General features: G+C 43.0%; 1 protein-coding gene across 4 annotated transcripts in view; it reads left to right on the top strand.

Moving 5' to 3' along the window:
- Positions 1-16,417, top strand: part of ARMC9 (armadillo repeat containing 9) — a 188,728-nt gene that overhangs the window by 97,638 nt on the left and 74,673 nt on the right. For all 4 annotated transcript variants that reach the window (XM_010362003.2, XM_030916894.1, XM_030916895.1 and 1 more), the window contains exons 18-19: positions 130-220; positions 5,612-5,667. In XM_010362003.2, coding sequence (XP_010360305.2) covers positions 130-220; positions 5,612-5,667 — 147 coding nt within the window. The remainder of the gene's footprint in view (positions 1-129; positions 221-5,611; positions 5,668-16,417) is intronic.

Here is a 16,417-nt window from a genome sequence, read left to right as displayed (position 1 = left end):
CCCCCACCCAAGATATCCTCTTCCTCTCCCCAAAATAGTACGTTTTGGATTAGATGAGATGACCTCATTGCAACGTAGTTTCCCCCAAAGCACTGAAATGTTAACTGTTACTCTCGCCAATACTTCTAGGGAATGGAAGACATCCTACGCTGCTTCATCAAAGAAGGCAACGCTGAAATGATCCGCCAGATAGAATTCATCATCAAGCAGCTTAATTCCGGTCAGTTTGATGGAAGAATCTTTGATCTGTCTTTTGCATTGTTCACATTTGCCAGAAAGACACATGGCATTTCATTCAAGAGGCCTTTAGGAGGCCGGGCACGATGGCTCATGCTTGTAATCCCAGCACTTTGGGAGGCCTAGGTGGGCGGATCATGAGGTCAGGAGTTCAAGATCAGCCTGGCCAACATGTTGAAACCCCGTCTCTACTAAAAATACAAAAATTAGCCAGGTGTGGTGACTTGGCTTGTAGTCCCAGCTACTCGGGAGGCTGAAACAGGAGAATTGCTTGAACCCAGGAGGCAGAAGTTGCAGTGAGTTGAGATTGCACCATTGCACTCCTGCCTGTGTGACAAAGTGAGACTCCATCTCAAAAAAAAAAAAGGCCTTTAGGGAGGTGGGGAGACCCAAGTGAACCCATAGACAGAAGTTCAGCCAGGTAGGCCAGACGCGGTGGCTCACACCTGTAATCCCAGCACTTTGAGAGGCCGAGGCAGGAAGATCATCTGAGGCCAGGAGTTCAAGACCAGCCTTACCAACGTGGTGAGACCCCATCTTTACTAAAAATACAAAATTAGCCAGGCATGGTGGCGCATGCCTGTAATCCCAGCTACTCAGGAGGCTGAGGCAGGAGAATCGCTCGAACCTGGGAGGTGGAGGTTGTAGTGAGCCGAGATTGCACCATGCACTCCAGCCTGGGGGACAGAGCGAAACTCCATCTCAAAAAAAAAAAAAAAAAAAAAAGGTTCAGCCAAGTAGTCAAGGCCAGATTGTCCAAAGATTAACAATCTCTTATCATACTCTAGGCATATAGTCAACAAAAAAAAACTTAAAAGCAATTACAGAAACCCTTCCCTAACCTTGTAAGTTCTCTTTATGTGGCCTCTCCCTTTCCCCTCCTAAATCGTGACTCACTATTAAGGTGGCTTCCCCAGGGTCCAGGGGTTTGATAATGAAAGCAAATGCTACTGTAGGAAACTTCATCATTTTCCCACTTTTATTCATTCACTCCGGAAACACTGATGCTGCCAACTGCAGTGTGGAAGGAGGCAACGTGATCCTCTCTCTATCCAGTCTCCTCCATTACCGTAACAACCCACATCCCATAGTAAGCAGGAGAGAGGAAGGCCAGGAAGCCTGGGATGGGGCAGAGGTCATGGGGAAAGTTCTTTGGCTCTTTCTGTGGACTCCTGACATTGTTCTCCTGCCAGAGGTGCCAAGCACTGCTGGAATCCAGGGCCAGGTTTGTCACCGAGTCTCTCTCCATGCCCTTCCCTGACACCCATCAGTCCACATCACGGCAAGTCACATGCATGAATCCCTTCCGCACATGAGCAGAAAGTGAAGAGTGAGTCTCGAGTCAGCTGCTCGGCCAAGGCCAAAAGCCCCCAGGTGGCCTTTCTTCTAGCTCGGGGTTCGGTCTGGCTGTACAGGGCGGTCACCGGGGGGGATGTTTAAATCTTTTAAGACAGTACCCCACATAAATTAAATCAGAACCTCTCAGGGAGGGGATTTCAAGCTCCCAGTGGGGGTCCCATGTGCAGCCAAGGCAGAGCATCATTGCCTGGGTCGCAGAAACGAGGATGTCCGAGGGGCTTCCGATGAAAAGGAGGCAGCTGAGGAGAGCAGCCAGGGAGCTTTGAAACCTTTGTCCTTTTAAGGCTGGGTGCGCATTTGCATTAAATATCTCTTCTTTGGGTTTTATGGAACAGCTATAATTCATCCCAAATTCAGGTGGGCAAAAATTAGAACTTTATTTTCTGCAGTAACTTTATTTCTGACTCTCAACCCTCATTCTGGCATATTGAAAAAGAATAAAATAAAACCTGAACCTCAGTCCTACCTGAGGTTGCTCTCCCGCCTTCTCTGGGTAGGCCACAGTGTAGGGGCGAAGGATTGTTGCACCTCTGTGCCATAGTCATCAGCTGTGCCCAGCCCTCCCAGGCCAGGAGTTCTCTGCGTTCAGGCTGAGAATCTTCTTCAAGGCCACCTGTGTGTTTTAGTCCACTGAGATACATCTGTCTCCTTGTCTTCCCTCCTTCCTGGCAGCCAAGAAGCAAGAGGTGGGCCCCTTTTACTCTCTGGCCCAAGAAACATCTTTTTTCTCTTTCATAAGCCTGGCCCTTGGACCAGTCTGCTAGAGTGGGATAAGGGGACAGTTTATACTTTTGTAAGGGATGTCTCTGGAAGAAATTGTCTTGGGCAGAGCTAAAGCTTTATAACCCTGGGTGTTCTGGAAGGCTTGGGAAATACCTATTTAGTTCAGTAAGTTATTGTTTAAATAAAGAGGGCGGCCGGGCGCGGTGGCTCAAGCCTGTAATCCCAGCACTTTGGGAGGCCGAGACGGGCGGATCACAAGGTCAGGAGATCGAGACCATCCTGGCTAACACGGTGAAACCCCGTCTCTACTAAAAAATACAAAAAACTAGCCGGGCGAGGTGGCGGGCGCTTGTAATCCCAGCTACTTGGGAGGCTGAGGCAGGAGAATGGCGTAAACCCGGGAGGCGGAGCTTGCAGTGAGCTGAGATCCAGCCACTGCACTCCAGCCTGGGCGACAGAGCGAGACTCCGTCTCAAAAAAAATAAAATAAAATAAAGAGGGCCTAAAGTATTTCTCTTTCTATCTCAAGCACCTAAGTTATTCTGTATCCATAGGACAGCAGCAGGAGCCCACCACTTTGAAACAAAATTTGATAGTGATTGAACATTCAGGTGGAAGACCAGACACACAACTACCTCGGGACATCCATCACCAGCATCAAATCAAAGTGAAACCCAGGAGGAGAGCCTCCATCCTGTCTTCATCCTCAAGTGGAAATCAATAGCAGAGTGCAAATTGTTGCTAGCGTACCAGTTCTTAAGATGTGTGAAATGGCATTGCCACCATCTTTATTTAGAGTATTGGTTTCCTTGTTCTATTTTAATAAACTTGAAAACATCTCTGTGGGTTTTCACACGTCCAAGTCCAATCTCGGTCTTCTAGCACAATTTTTCCAGTAAAGTTTTAAGGTCTTCAAGCATTAAAATTCAAGTATATTTTAGTGACCTAACCCCACAGGTGGGGAAGGACCATTCTGGCAAAGCCTAAAGGAAAATTCCGGCTGGTGACATTGACAACACAGAGTGAGCGGCAACAGCAACAGCAGGGAGATTTGTCCCCAGGCTTGGGCCTGGACCACAATGCCAGCCCTCAGTGAGGGGAGCCAGCGCCAGAGAGAAAACAGGCACCAGCCATGTCACTGGGCAGGAGCAAGGCAGAGCCCCCGGGAAAGGAATGATGCCATTCTAGCCCCATGCGCGTTAGTTATCAGAGTGTGGGCACCTTGTGGAGTGTGCACCAACCCAGGGAACAGGATGGGAGACAGTCGTCCCAGAGAGGTGCTGAGGTCTATAAGGCACTTCACTTCTCAGGACAGGATTATTCTGGGTAGTGGGATGAGTCTGAGCCAGCAGGCCAAGAGGTTATGGGGTCAGGAGAAGGGGAGCTGGGCACGGGGAGGCAGAGAAAGAGAAGCGTGGCTGGGCTATCTGGCCTTACAAAATAGTCAAGAGTCTTAAAAAAGGCATTTCTGTTTTCGAAAATGAGCGGTTTATAACTGATGAGTACAGCAGCACTTCCTGAAAGTGGAATGGTATATGCTGTTCGTGGATAGGGAAGTTAGTCATTAAACTTCAGCCAGAAAACAGAGTGGCATCACATCTTCATGCCTGGAACGTAGCTTTCTAGACTAAATGGCATTCCACAACAATGCTACGACCTGTGGGGCCTGCAGGCCTCAGTGAGCAGGGGCACATTTTGGTGTCCCGCTGGCCTCGGTCCAGTGAAGTCAGTGGAGTCCTTCCCTTTAGAATGAGCGTTGGGTTGAGAACATGGGTTTCTACATCTTCCTTCCTGGGAATGGTTTGATGTTTGATCAAATGTGGATGCATCCTGCTGGCCACCTTTACAAGCTGGGTGCTCTCCTCAAGTATGGCCTTTGGTTCCTTCTTTTCTCCTACTTCCCATTTGACTTCCTTTCTTCTTTCAGGCTTTCTTTACCTTCGTGTCATTTGTTCAAGAAACAAGTGATAATAAGAAAGATGTAGTAGGGATAGAGGGAGGAGTAAGTCAGCTGCTCTGTCCCCAGGGACTCATAGTCCAGTGCAGTGGGTGAGAGACAAGTCAGCAGGCATTCACTCATTAGTAAGCAGCAATCTTCCAGAAGTGGCGTGAATTGTCAGGAGTTCTAGATAAAACGCTGAGTGTGTTCAGGGGAGGAAGAGATGGCTGCTGAGCAAGAGGATCAGGGAAGACTTCATGGAGGAGAAAGTACCAGCACCTCTGTAGAGCCTGCTTCGTACCTGGCCCTAGGCCAGGCGCTTCCCTTGTGGTGTATTGTGCAGTCCTCCCCAACCCTGAGAAGTGACTGATACGATCCTTATTCTACAGAGGAGGAAGCAGGGGATCTTTCTTTCTGTAACTCCATTGTGCTACCAACTTACTGCTCTTTTGTAAACTCTTAAAAAGACCCTCCAATGGAGCACAGAGCCTTCAGGAACCTTGCCTGCCATGACCACCACCCATACTGCCCATGGAAAAATCATGGAGTTTAGAAATAGACTCGGTTTGAATCTCAGCTGTCTGCCACTTACTGGAAGTGAGACCAAGAAGTCTCTGTCCTCTCTGTGTCTCTCTGTAAAATGGGGGATAATAGTCAACAAAATATTTGTAAGGATTAAGTGAAATAACGGGTATGGCAGGATCTAGCATGATGCCTATATATAAATATTTATATACTTTCGTTCCCTTAAATTCCCCTAAAATTATATTCTGGCTTTTAATTTTTCCCATGCTACTATAACTGTGTTCTGGTAAAAATGGAGAGATTTACTCTTTAAAATTGCTTAAGATGATATCAGACAATGACTGAAATGGTTGTGATTAGGATGATTAGGAGCATGATGACTTTAATGTAACCTCATTCTCATTAAGATGTTTATGTCGCCGGCCGGGCGCGGTGGCTCAAGCCTGTAATCCCAGCACTTTGGGAGGCCAAGACGGGCAGATCATGAGGTCAGGAGATCGAGACCATCCTGACTAACACGGTGAAACCCCGTCTCTACTAAAAAAAACACACACACACAAAAACTAGCCGGGCGAGGTGGTGGGCGCCTGTAGTCCCAGCTACTCGGGAGGCTGAGGCAGGAGAATGGCGTAAACCTGGGAGGCGGAGCTTGCAGTGAGCTGAGATCCAGCCACTGCACTCCAGCCTGGGCGACAGAGCGAGACTCTGTCTCAAAAAAAAAAAAAAAAAAAAAAAAAGATGTTTATGTCTCTGCAGAGGCTGACAGATTCCGTGGACCAGTACTCCCACTGTTTATCCATTATTCATTGATTCTTTTTTTCTTTATAGAAGAGCTACCAGATGGTGTTCTTGAATCTGATGATGATGAAGATGAAGATGATGAAGTAAGTTGGAGGTTCTTGACACCACATAGAAAACTCTTACCAAGCTATTCTCTCTTTCCTGCCTTGACAAGTTAGTCCAGAAATGGAGATTTTTCATTCCTGCTACACTGTTTCTCACAATTCTGGGGGTTGGCTAAAGCTCAACTGGGTGGTGGTTCAGGTCTCACTTGGGGTCTCATGTGGACAGCCCAGTGGCCATGTTTGAAGACTCCCACACTCACTGGGTTCACAGCAGAGACGCAGCATTGCCCGCCATTCGGATTTCATGGGAAGCTGAACAATGACCATTCTTCTGCGTGAGCTTTTGCTCTGAAGGGGCACGAGCCTTGGCCTGTCTTCCTCAGCAGTGGGAGTGCTGGGCGCGTAGGTGCCTGGTGAGAGTCTCTGGCTTGAGGGGTCCTGGGTTTAGTTCAGAGCTAACGGAACTGACCAGTTTTCTCTGTTATTTGCATTCTTTTGATTTGTGTTTCCTCAGCTGTGAAAAATCTACTTACTTGTGTTTTAGAGCATGAAGGTTTAGAAGTTAATGTATGTGAGTCTCTGAAATGATGTAAAGAATGGTGACTCGGGGACTGTAGTTGGATTTTCAGATGACAAGATTTTACATGGTTTTCCTTCAGAGACCTAGAAGGAAAAGACCTATTGTCCCCTCTGGTCATACTTGATCTGGCTGCCTTCATTTGCGGGGAGCAGTTACTCCTGCAGTGAATACTGGGACATTTTCATCTATTTTTGGGGGGAGCATTCACTGAAAAAGTGGATGTCAGACGATGTTTTTTTGTTTGGAGTCATGGCCTGTCCGTTTCTGAAATGTGTAAAAGCCAGGTTTTTGATCACTGATGGCATCGGTTGGGAAAGAGGTATTTAAGAGCGCCCGCTAGAGAGGATGTGCTGAGATCTGCTGGGAGATGCTTCCTCAGCAGGCGGCCTCTGTGCCTGCCGTTTTCTTCATGGGCTGCAGGTGGCATCAACGGGCGCGTGCTCCTGCTGGCTTTTCCTGCCTTGTCCCGCAGTGCAGAGCTTGACCTCCAGATAGGGGTCCTGGCCCCTATCATCTTCTCCAGGCCCCTTTGTTTACATAGGTGGAGCCAGAGGGAAAAACACCAGCTTGAGCTCACACAAAGAGTTGATATGGTGGTAAAATTGGGTTTAGAACAGAAGTCAGCAGACGCTTTCTGTAAAGAAAAAGATAGGAACTATTTTAGGACTTGCAGGCCACACAGTCCCTGTTCCAGCCACTCAGTTCTGCCATTGTAACGCAGTGGCTGTCAGCAGTACATAAGTGGCCGGACGTGGCCGTGTTCCTGTAAAACTATGGACACAGAAAATTTGAATTTCATACAATTTTTTTTTATGTCATTAAATCTTTTTTCAAATATTTTAAAACACAAAAATCATTCTTAGCTAGCGGGCATACGAAAGCAGGCACCTGACACATGGGCCACTGTTTGCCAGCCCCTGGGCAGTTCCCGGACTCAGGTGGCCTTCTTTTGATTATAATGAGTCACACCTCCTTTGTGCCTGGCCCTTCAATATCATTCTAAATGATAGTTTAAATTAATGTTTAATTATTTGTTTTTAACAACTTTTTTCATTGTGTCCAGAAGTTCCTCTCCAGATCTGTTTTTTTCCCTTCTTGTGTCATCCCTTTGGGTTTTCTGGTTTGCTTTGGTTTTTCGTTTTGCTTTGTTTTTGCTATGAATCCTGTTTTTATCTTATAAGGGAAAATTCATTTGGTTCAACTGTTCTAGTTAATGATGAGAACTCAACTTTTGGAAATTTCCTTGTGAAAGCAATTGTCTACTATAAATGAACAAACACAGAAGTCTTGTAATTTTCTGGACTTTCACTACTCTTTTAAGAGGTTGATGTTTGAAAATACTTGTGATAACTAGAATTTTCAGAAGATTCCTAGAAGAGGCTTAGTTGGAAAATTATAAGGAAAGGATCTGTCGTTTGGGCCAAATGGGACTCTGTGATGAACCAGATGGCAGCAGATGGGGGCTCCTTCTCCCGGGTAGGCCTCACTGCGCCTCGCCGGTGTCAGCAGGGGCAGTCCAGGCACAGCCAGGCTTGTCCTGGATTTTACTCAGCTTTCACCGGAGGCAAGCATTACGTTTATAACTATCTGTCAAAGTTGGAGGGAAAAAAGAGAGTGACAGATCTTAGGCTAAAAGAAAATTTCCAAGAATCCTTTGAGAAGTAGCACTGTTGTTGGAATGTGATTATCACTTCCCAAGGTGACAGCTCTGAAGGAGACAGCAAAATTATTTGCAAGGTGTTGGAGTCATACCTTATCTTGCTTAGCATTGTGAATGTTCTTTCATTTAATATTTAGACCCAAAACACAGAAAATGAAACCACTCTTTTCAGTTAGCTGCTTAGCGACTCTAAAGATAAAATGGTTCTAATGGGGCCAGGCACAGTGGCTCACACCTGCAATCCCAGCACTTTGGGAGGCCGAGGTGGGCGGATCACTTGAGGCCAGGAGTTAGAGACCAGCCAGGCCAACATGGTGAAACCCCATCTCTACTAAAAATACAAAAATTAGCTGGTTACATGGTGGCGTGCGCTTGTAATCCCAGCTACTGGGGAAGCTGAGGCATGAGAATCACTTGAACTTGGGAGGCGGAGGCTGCAGTGAGCTAAGATCCTGCCAGTGCACTCCAGCCAGGGCAACAAAATAAGACCCCATCTCAAAAAAAAAAAGTGGCTCTAGTGGGATGGGGCCTGAGACCAGGGTAAATTATGCTCACTCTAAATCACATTGAGCTGAAATCTATACACTCACAGCTTCCACCACTACTATCCCTGCCCCACTGGAAACTCTCAAGAGAACCCCCGATGCAAAGTCTAGTTTTTCTCTGTAATTTGTAATGACTTGATCTAACTTGCTAACCTAACAAAGTTATGTCTGAATATACATACATTTATATACTAAAATTTAAAAAAAATAAAGATAGAGCTAGAAATGCACGTTCTGATTTACAGACTGTCTAGGATATAATGTCAAATAAAAAAAGGAAATCATAAAGTAATTTGACCAATAATTTCGGAAGAGGCAAATGTATAAGCGCACATGGCTATGGATTATACGTGTGCCTATGTAGCAGAAAGGCGTGGACATTTACGCCCTCTTTGCTGACGTTATAAACTGCAAGCTGGGAATAGGAATAAGGAAGTTCGGGTGAGAAATGCAGAGAGGCTCTGAGGCTCCTCAAGAGAGAGAAGTGAGAACAGGACATGGGGTTTAGTGGCGTGGAAGTCAGTTGCTGTGCATTTTTGTGGGTTGATGGAGCAAAAGCCTAATGAATGGATTGAGGAGCAGGTGGGAAGTGAGGAAATGGCTTAATAAGTGTATGCTGCTCCTCCCGCAGTCGGGCTGTGCACAAAAGAGCAACAGTGGCTGAGGGGTGCATTTTTGTTTGTTTTAAGATGAGAGAAACCTGAGCATGTTAAAATGCTGATGGGATAGCTCCAGCCTAGAGGGAGAGCTTGAACATTCAAGGCAGGAAGAGTCTGCAGATGACATCGAAAAGATGGTGTTTTCATTGTTTTCTAAACCACTTACACTTTCTTGGCCCACAAGGCCCCAGACCCATTGAAACCTCCAGAGAAACAAAACCATCATCAGATCAGCTTGGACAATACACCCCAGGGAATGGACAGTGACAGCTGTTATTTAAGGCTTCAAATGCGTCTCATTTAGCGCTTTGGAGAAATGTGTTACCTGATGCATTTATTGTATATGAAACAGACGTAATATGTTACAAAAGGGCTGATGGTAAATCACTAAGCTTAGGAGCCTGGTTCCATTGTTCTCACCCCCAGTGACTCAGGTTTCCTTACTATATATCACAGCCAGTTTCCTTGTATGGCTTCATTAAGTAGAAATGCAAGGCCTTTCTGTGCTAGTCTAGAAGACTGGTTTTAAGACAAATATTCTCCTTTCTTGACAAAATAGGTTTAAGTGCCAGGTGAGGTCAGCCATGGACATTTACTTGCTGGCTGCCATGTAAGTGACAATCATATGCTCAGCAATTTCCTTCTGTACAAAGTGCTCAAATCTAAGAGTTGCTCATATATTTACTCAGCAAATATTTGAGGGCCTCGAAATAACACTATTGTAGGAACTAATGGGGAGGGGATGCAAAAGAAATCTAAAAGAGTATCTGTGGTTTAAAATACCTCCAAGAGTTTCCAGCCTAGATAGGGAAGATCACAGTGATTCTGACAACAGCAGCTCCCGCCTGCTGGCATTGCCGGGTGCCAGGCTCTGTTCTAGGCACCTTATGGGTATTCAGTCATCTCCTTTTCTCAGCAGCCCTGTAGTAGGTGCTATTTTATTCACTTTTCACAGATGAGGAGACAGAGAGGAAATAGGTCACTTGCCAAGTTCACACAGCTAATAGTAACTTACGGGGCTGGGATTCAAATCCAGGTAGTCTGACTCAGTTGTCCATGTTCCTAACCACTGCCCTATACTGCCTTCTTGTGAGATACACATGAATACAAAACAGCAAGTAACAGAAAATAAATACGGATTATAGGTTCATAAAGGTGATAGACACAGGAAGTGCTGCAGAAATTCCAAGTACTCCGGGAATACTGGGAGATGGCTGGCCTGGGGTGAAGAGGAAGTGAGATTGGTTGAGGAAGGGAAGGGTGTGGTCAGCAAGGGTGGCATCCTCTAGGGGAGACAGCACAAGCATAAGCGTTATCCTTTGCCCCTCCACTGCACTCACATCAAACCCCCCCAAGAAACCCATGTTAATGATCTAGTATGTGCACATGCTTTCGTACTTAAAAGATGCACAGGCAGAGTACACGGAGGTGTGTACTATACACAGATCCGTATATACTTTTGTCAGTATTTGTTTTTCAAAATGAGATAACATGGAGATAGGAACACACATACTTCTACACCTTTTTCTCTTGTTAATGTTTCTTGAAAGTCCTTCTGAGTTAGGCAGTGTAGCAACTTGATACTTTTTAATGCTATGAATGTATAATTTTCTAGATTTTTATTACTTCAAACAATGCTGTAGTTGAAATCTTTGTAAAAATATCCTTATTTACCAGAGCTTTTATTTATATGGGCTTTTGCTGCTGGATCAAAATGTATTTTTTTATAATAGATTTTTCCAGATTGCTCTTTTCAAAGGCTGTTAATAATTCAGATTTCACTAGGAGAGCATGAAGGAGCCTCTTCCCTCCATCTCCACTAGCAATAGGTGCTGTTACTCTATTTTTTTTTTTAATTTTTTGCCAATCTGGATTTGAATTTGCTACATTGTACATTTCCAATTTCATATCCTTTCTGTTTTTTTCAGCTGTGCTTCTTTCCAAACCCTTTTCACCATCATTACAAATGTTTTAAAGATATATTTTTCTAATCTCTTTGGCCACAAATCTTTTGAAAACATTTTTTTAAGTTAAAGATTGAGGCAGGGTGTGGTGGCTCATGCCTGAATTCCAGCAATTTGAGAGGCTGAAGTGGGCATCTCACCTGAGGCCAGGAGTTCGAGACCACCCTGACCAACATGGTGAAACCCTGTCTCTACTAAAAATACAAAAATCAGCTGGGCATGGTGGTACGCACCTGTAATCCCAGCTACTCAGGAGTCTGAGGCATAAGAATGGCTTGAACCCAGGAGGTGGAGGTTGCAGTGAGCCAACATCATGCCACTGCACTCCAGCCTGGGCAGAGCGAGACTCCATCTAAAAAAAAAAAAAAAAAAGTTAAATATATTGGCTTTTCTTTTATAGCTCCTGGGTTTCCTGTCCTGGTTAAAGTCTTCCCTAGCCCTAAATTTTACATGTAGTCTCCTAGGTTTTCTTTTAAGATTTTAATTTTTTCATTTAAGTTTTAGTTATTAAACATGTTATACATAGGAAAGAAAAACATACAGGTTTATGTAAGGTTTGAAGTAACCATTCTCAAATTTTTGATTTCAGGATCCATTTACATTCTTAAAAATTACTGAAGATTCTGAAGAGTTTATGAGTATTTTGTCTATCAAAATTTTCTAAATGAGAACTTTAATCTGATAAAATGTTAAATATTAAAATATTAAATAACTTAAAATGGCAATAATCTATCACATTAATATTAATAAGATATTCTTATGAAAAAATTATTTTTCAAAACAAAATTTTAAAAAGAGTAGCATTGTGGGTTTTTGGTTTGTTTTTTTTTTTCCAATCTCTTTAATGTCTGGATCAGAAAAACACAGTTTGATCTGGACTCTATCTGTTGTCATATGTTGTTTTGATTGAAGGACATAAAGAAAATCTAGCCTCACACACCTGTGTAGTTGGAAAGGGGTGAAGTATTTTCAAAGCCTTTTCAGGTAGATATTTTTGCTCAGTATTACTTTAAAATCAGACCGGTAATAGTTTATTAAAAGTTAGTTGCAATGTGGAATTAGAAACCAATTTAAAAAATTTTTATTGGCTAGGTGCAGTGGCTCACGCCTGTAATCTCAGCACTTTGGGAGCCCCAGGTGGGCGGATCACCTGAGGTCAGGCATTTGAGACCAGACTGGCCAACACGGTGAAACCCCATCTCTACTAAAAATGTAAAAATTAGCTGGGCGTCATGGTGTGTGCCTGTAATCTCAGCTACTCTGGAGGCTGAGGCAGGAGAATCGCTTGAACCCGGGATGCAGACATTGCAGTGAGCCAAGATCACACCACTACATTCCAACCTGGGTGACAGAGTGAGACTCCATCTCAAATAAATAAATAAATAATCATTTTTATCTTGTTAATTAAAATCAATAATTAAGGTCAATAATCTATTTTGCATTTTGTTAATTCGATTTTCTGATTGTTCCCTAACAATCAGATGTGCTAATGTATAGAAATGCAATTGATTTTAGAATATTGATCTTGTATCCTACAACCTTACTGAATTTATTAGCTCAAAGAGTTTTTTGTTTGTTGTGGGTTTTGGATTTGTTTGGGTTTTTTTGTTTTGTTTTGTTTTGGTGTGGATTGCTTAGGATTCTGTGTGTAACAAGACTGTGTCATCTGTGAATAGGGATCATTTTACTTCCTTTTCCATCTAGCTATCCTTTATTTTCTTGCCTTGCCTAATTGCCCTGGCTAGAGCCTCTAGTACAATGCTGAATAGAAGTGGAGAGAGTAGGCATCTTTCGCTTGTTCCTGATCTTACAGTGGACGTTTTCAATCTTTCTCCATCTAGTACGATATTAGCTGGGATTTTTTCATAGATCTCATTATAAGATTCAGAAAGTTTCCCTCTGTTCCTGGTTTGCTGAGTGTTGGGTTTTGTTAAATGCTTTTTCTTCATCATATGAGATGATCATTCTTTGTTTTTTTTCCCTTTCATACTATTGATATGGTGTATTTAATTATATTGATTTTCAGGCCGAGTGCGGTTGCTCATGCCTGTAATCCCACCATTTTTGGGAGGCCAAGGCCGGTAGATCACCTGATGCCAGGAGTTCAAGACCAGCCTGGCCAACATGATGAAACCCCGTCTCTACTAAAATACAAAAATTAGCCAGGTGTGGTGGTGCACGCTTGTAATCCCAACTACTTAGAGACTGAGGCATGATAATTGCTTGAACCTGGGAGGTGGAGGTTGCAGCGAACCGAGATTGCACCACTGCACTCCAGACTGGGCAACTAAGTGAGACTGTGTCTCAGAAAAATAATTATGGCCAGGCATGGTGGCTCACGCCTGTAATCCCAGCACTTTGGGAGGCCAAGGTGGACGGATCACCAGGTCAAGAGATCAAGACCATCCTGGCCAACATGGTGACCCCCATCTCTACTAAAAATAGAAAAGTTAGCTGGGTGTGGTGGCACACGCCTGTAGTCCCAGCTACTCAGGAGGCAGAGGCAGGAAAATTGCTTGAACCCAGAAGGCAGAGGTTGCAGTGAGCCAAGATCGCACTACTGCACTCCCAGCCTGGCAACAGAGAAAGACTCTGTCTCAAAATAATAATATAATAATCATATAAATATAATAATAATTATTATTATATTGCTTTTCATACTTCCCAATTTCTACGGACATCCTGCCTGTTTCACATTTTCGATAGCTCTTTTACCCATGCAGGATTTTGTATCATAATTGATTGATCATTTGGAAAATATTGGCTTACCAAGTTTTATAGTTTTTCCAAATTTTTTGTTTGTTTGTTTATTTGTTTGAGACAGAGTCTTGCTCTCTCGCCTAGGCTGGAGTGCAATGGTGCAATCTCTCGGTTCACTGCAACCTCCACCTCCTGGGTTCAAGTGATTCTTTTGCCTCAGCCTCCCAAGTAGCTGGGATTACAGGCATGTGCCACCACGCCTGGCTAATTTTTTGTATTTTTAGTAGAGATAGGGCTTCACTATATTGGCCAGGCTGGTTTTGAACTCCTGACCTCAGGTGATCCACCCACCTCATCTTCCCAAAGTGCTGGGATTACAGGTTTGAGCCACTGCGCCCAGCCCCAAATGTTGATACATTTTATTATACAACATCAGACATTGTATATTAGTTAATATCAACACCAATAGCATCAGAAAAGCCTTTAGGTATTGGGAAGCTACTGAGCTCACAATGGCAGATATAGGTTTCTCAAAATTCTCATTTTTTCTTGAAAGTTTAAATCGTATTATTGCTAACAAATACTATCGGTTGTTTTCCTTAAAGTGACAGGCTCACTTCAATAATTTTTGAGAAAACATTTGCCATATACTTAAGTCTAAATAACCATAGTCTGTCTGTCAGTTACTCTTTCAAATGAAAATGGTATTCCTTGAAAAAAGTGGCTTACAACTTAATCTCACAATCCCTTTCCTGAAGATAACCATCCTGCTTTAGTATAGCGGAACTGCTTTATCGGCTTGTACATTCCAGAAGATGGGCCATAAGGGTTGAGAGTTAATAAAATTAATTCCTACCACTTCATCAAGGACAGCCTTAAATGAAACGCTGTCTACCTGTCATTCATCATCTATCTATCTGTGGTGAAATATGGTGACTGCTGCTAGAGTTTGAGATCACTGCCTTGGTTTGTGCTAAGGCACCAGTGGTTTTACCCATCATTGCTTTTGTATCATGAGTGCAAATGTCAATGCATTTGTTCCAGGATAAACCGTGAAAGTCAATAAAGCATCCAACACTTTAAATATTTCAACCAGTATTACTTGTGCTTCGTTGCCAAGTATTTACATAAAAGATCTTTGTGATTAGTGACTCTTGATACTGGAAGATTACAAGCAAAATAACGAATCCAGGTGTAGTTCTGCAGATGAGATATTAACTTGGCATTCATGTTTGCAGCTTAATCTTTAATTCAACAGGCTATTGTTTCATTAGAACGTGACACTACTGTGATTTCTTTTACTAACTTTCCATCCAGCAGGCATTCAACAGTGGCAACTGTACAAGGCTGTTGTATGTGTTTCTCTAGCGAAGGCAATATAACTTACCTATGCTGCAAGGTTCTTTACTGGCTGTGTTTTAAAATTTTGGGTGATTGGGGAAGAATAATTTTAGATTTACAGGAAAAAGAATAGTAGAGAGGGTTCCTGTCTACTCATCATGCAGCTGCAGTGGCTTTTTAATTTCTAGTTTGAAAAGTGATAAAAAACAAATGTTCAGTTTCTCACTTTTGAAGAACTCATCACGATTTAAATTCATCACTCATCAATATTTAAACAAACTCATCTTGTTTAAATAGTCAAATTCTTTTTCATTAAACTCTGGTTGGTCTCAAAATTGCACTCCAACTTAACTGACATTTACACTCCAACTTAACTGACATAGTCAAATATATTCTGTTATATAAGTTACAATAAGGTAAATTATTGACATCTATAAAACTGAGGGAAAGATAGCTTTCATTATATTTATTCTTTATTTGCAGTTTCATCCAGCTTCTTTGGAATAGATTCCTCCCTTCCATGAGTCAGAGAACTTTCCCTCGCTTATTACTTCCCTCCTTCTTGCCACTAGTTGGGATTTTGATTGGGACTACATTAAATCTATAAATCAATTTAAGTTTTTTATTCCATGAGCATAGTATGTCTCCATTGTTTTGAGGCCTTTTTATACTGTGCTTCAAATCTAATTTAAATACCTGATACATAAAGACTTGAGTCATTGCCACCTTTTTAATATCCGGAATCATTTGGAGAATAATCCAATGTGAATAAATTCAAATATGAATCATTTGAAGAAGCTAATTGGTAGAGTTAGAACAGTACAGTGGCCAAATTAATACTTTTCTTCGAATTTAAGACAAGAAATAGAAGAATGTGGTTGCTGGTCACATTAGTGCTACAATGGAATTGTAATGAAACACGACATGACAGATCCAACAAAGTGCAGTCAGAACTAGCTGGACAGGGTCATGGAACTTGTGTACATCTTGAGAGCAAGAAGTTAAATCCAAGAAGATGGGCTAAACAAGATAGAAACAAGCAAACTGTCCAACTCATCAAGAGTAACAAGATCTTCCAAGTGAGGACTAAGAACTCAGGCAAGGAGGCAATAAAAAACGACACAGGACTCGTAATCCACACAACGGAACTGGGCAGTGAGTGTTGAACAACAGAGGAAGTGACAGTGAAGCTTAACACAAAGCGAGAGTTTTATAATCTTATTCTTCCTTCCCTTCTTGACCAGAGCTGCAGGTGGCCTTAGCACAGATGTGGAGCTCCAGGGTGTCTGGCCCAAGGAGGGTGCTCAGGGCTGGAGCATCGAGTTCCTCTGAGAGTGCCT

Source organism: Rhinopithecus roxellana, chromosome 14, assembly GCF_007565055.1.
Source record: "Rhinopithecus roxellana isolate Shanxi Qingling chromosome 14, ASM756505v1, whole genome shotgun sequence".
Taxonomy (NCBI): Eukaryota; Metazoa; Chordata; class Mammalia; order Primates; family Cercopithecidae; genus Rhinopithecus; species Rhinopithecus roxellana.
Note: the sequence above shows the minus strand (reverse complement) of the source record. Positions and strands in the feature narration are given on the sequence as shown.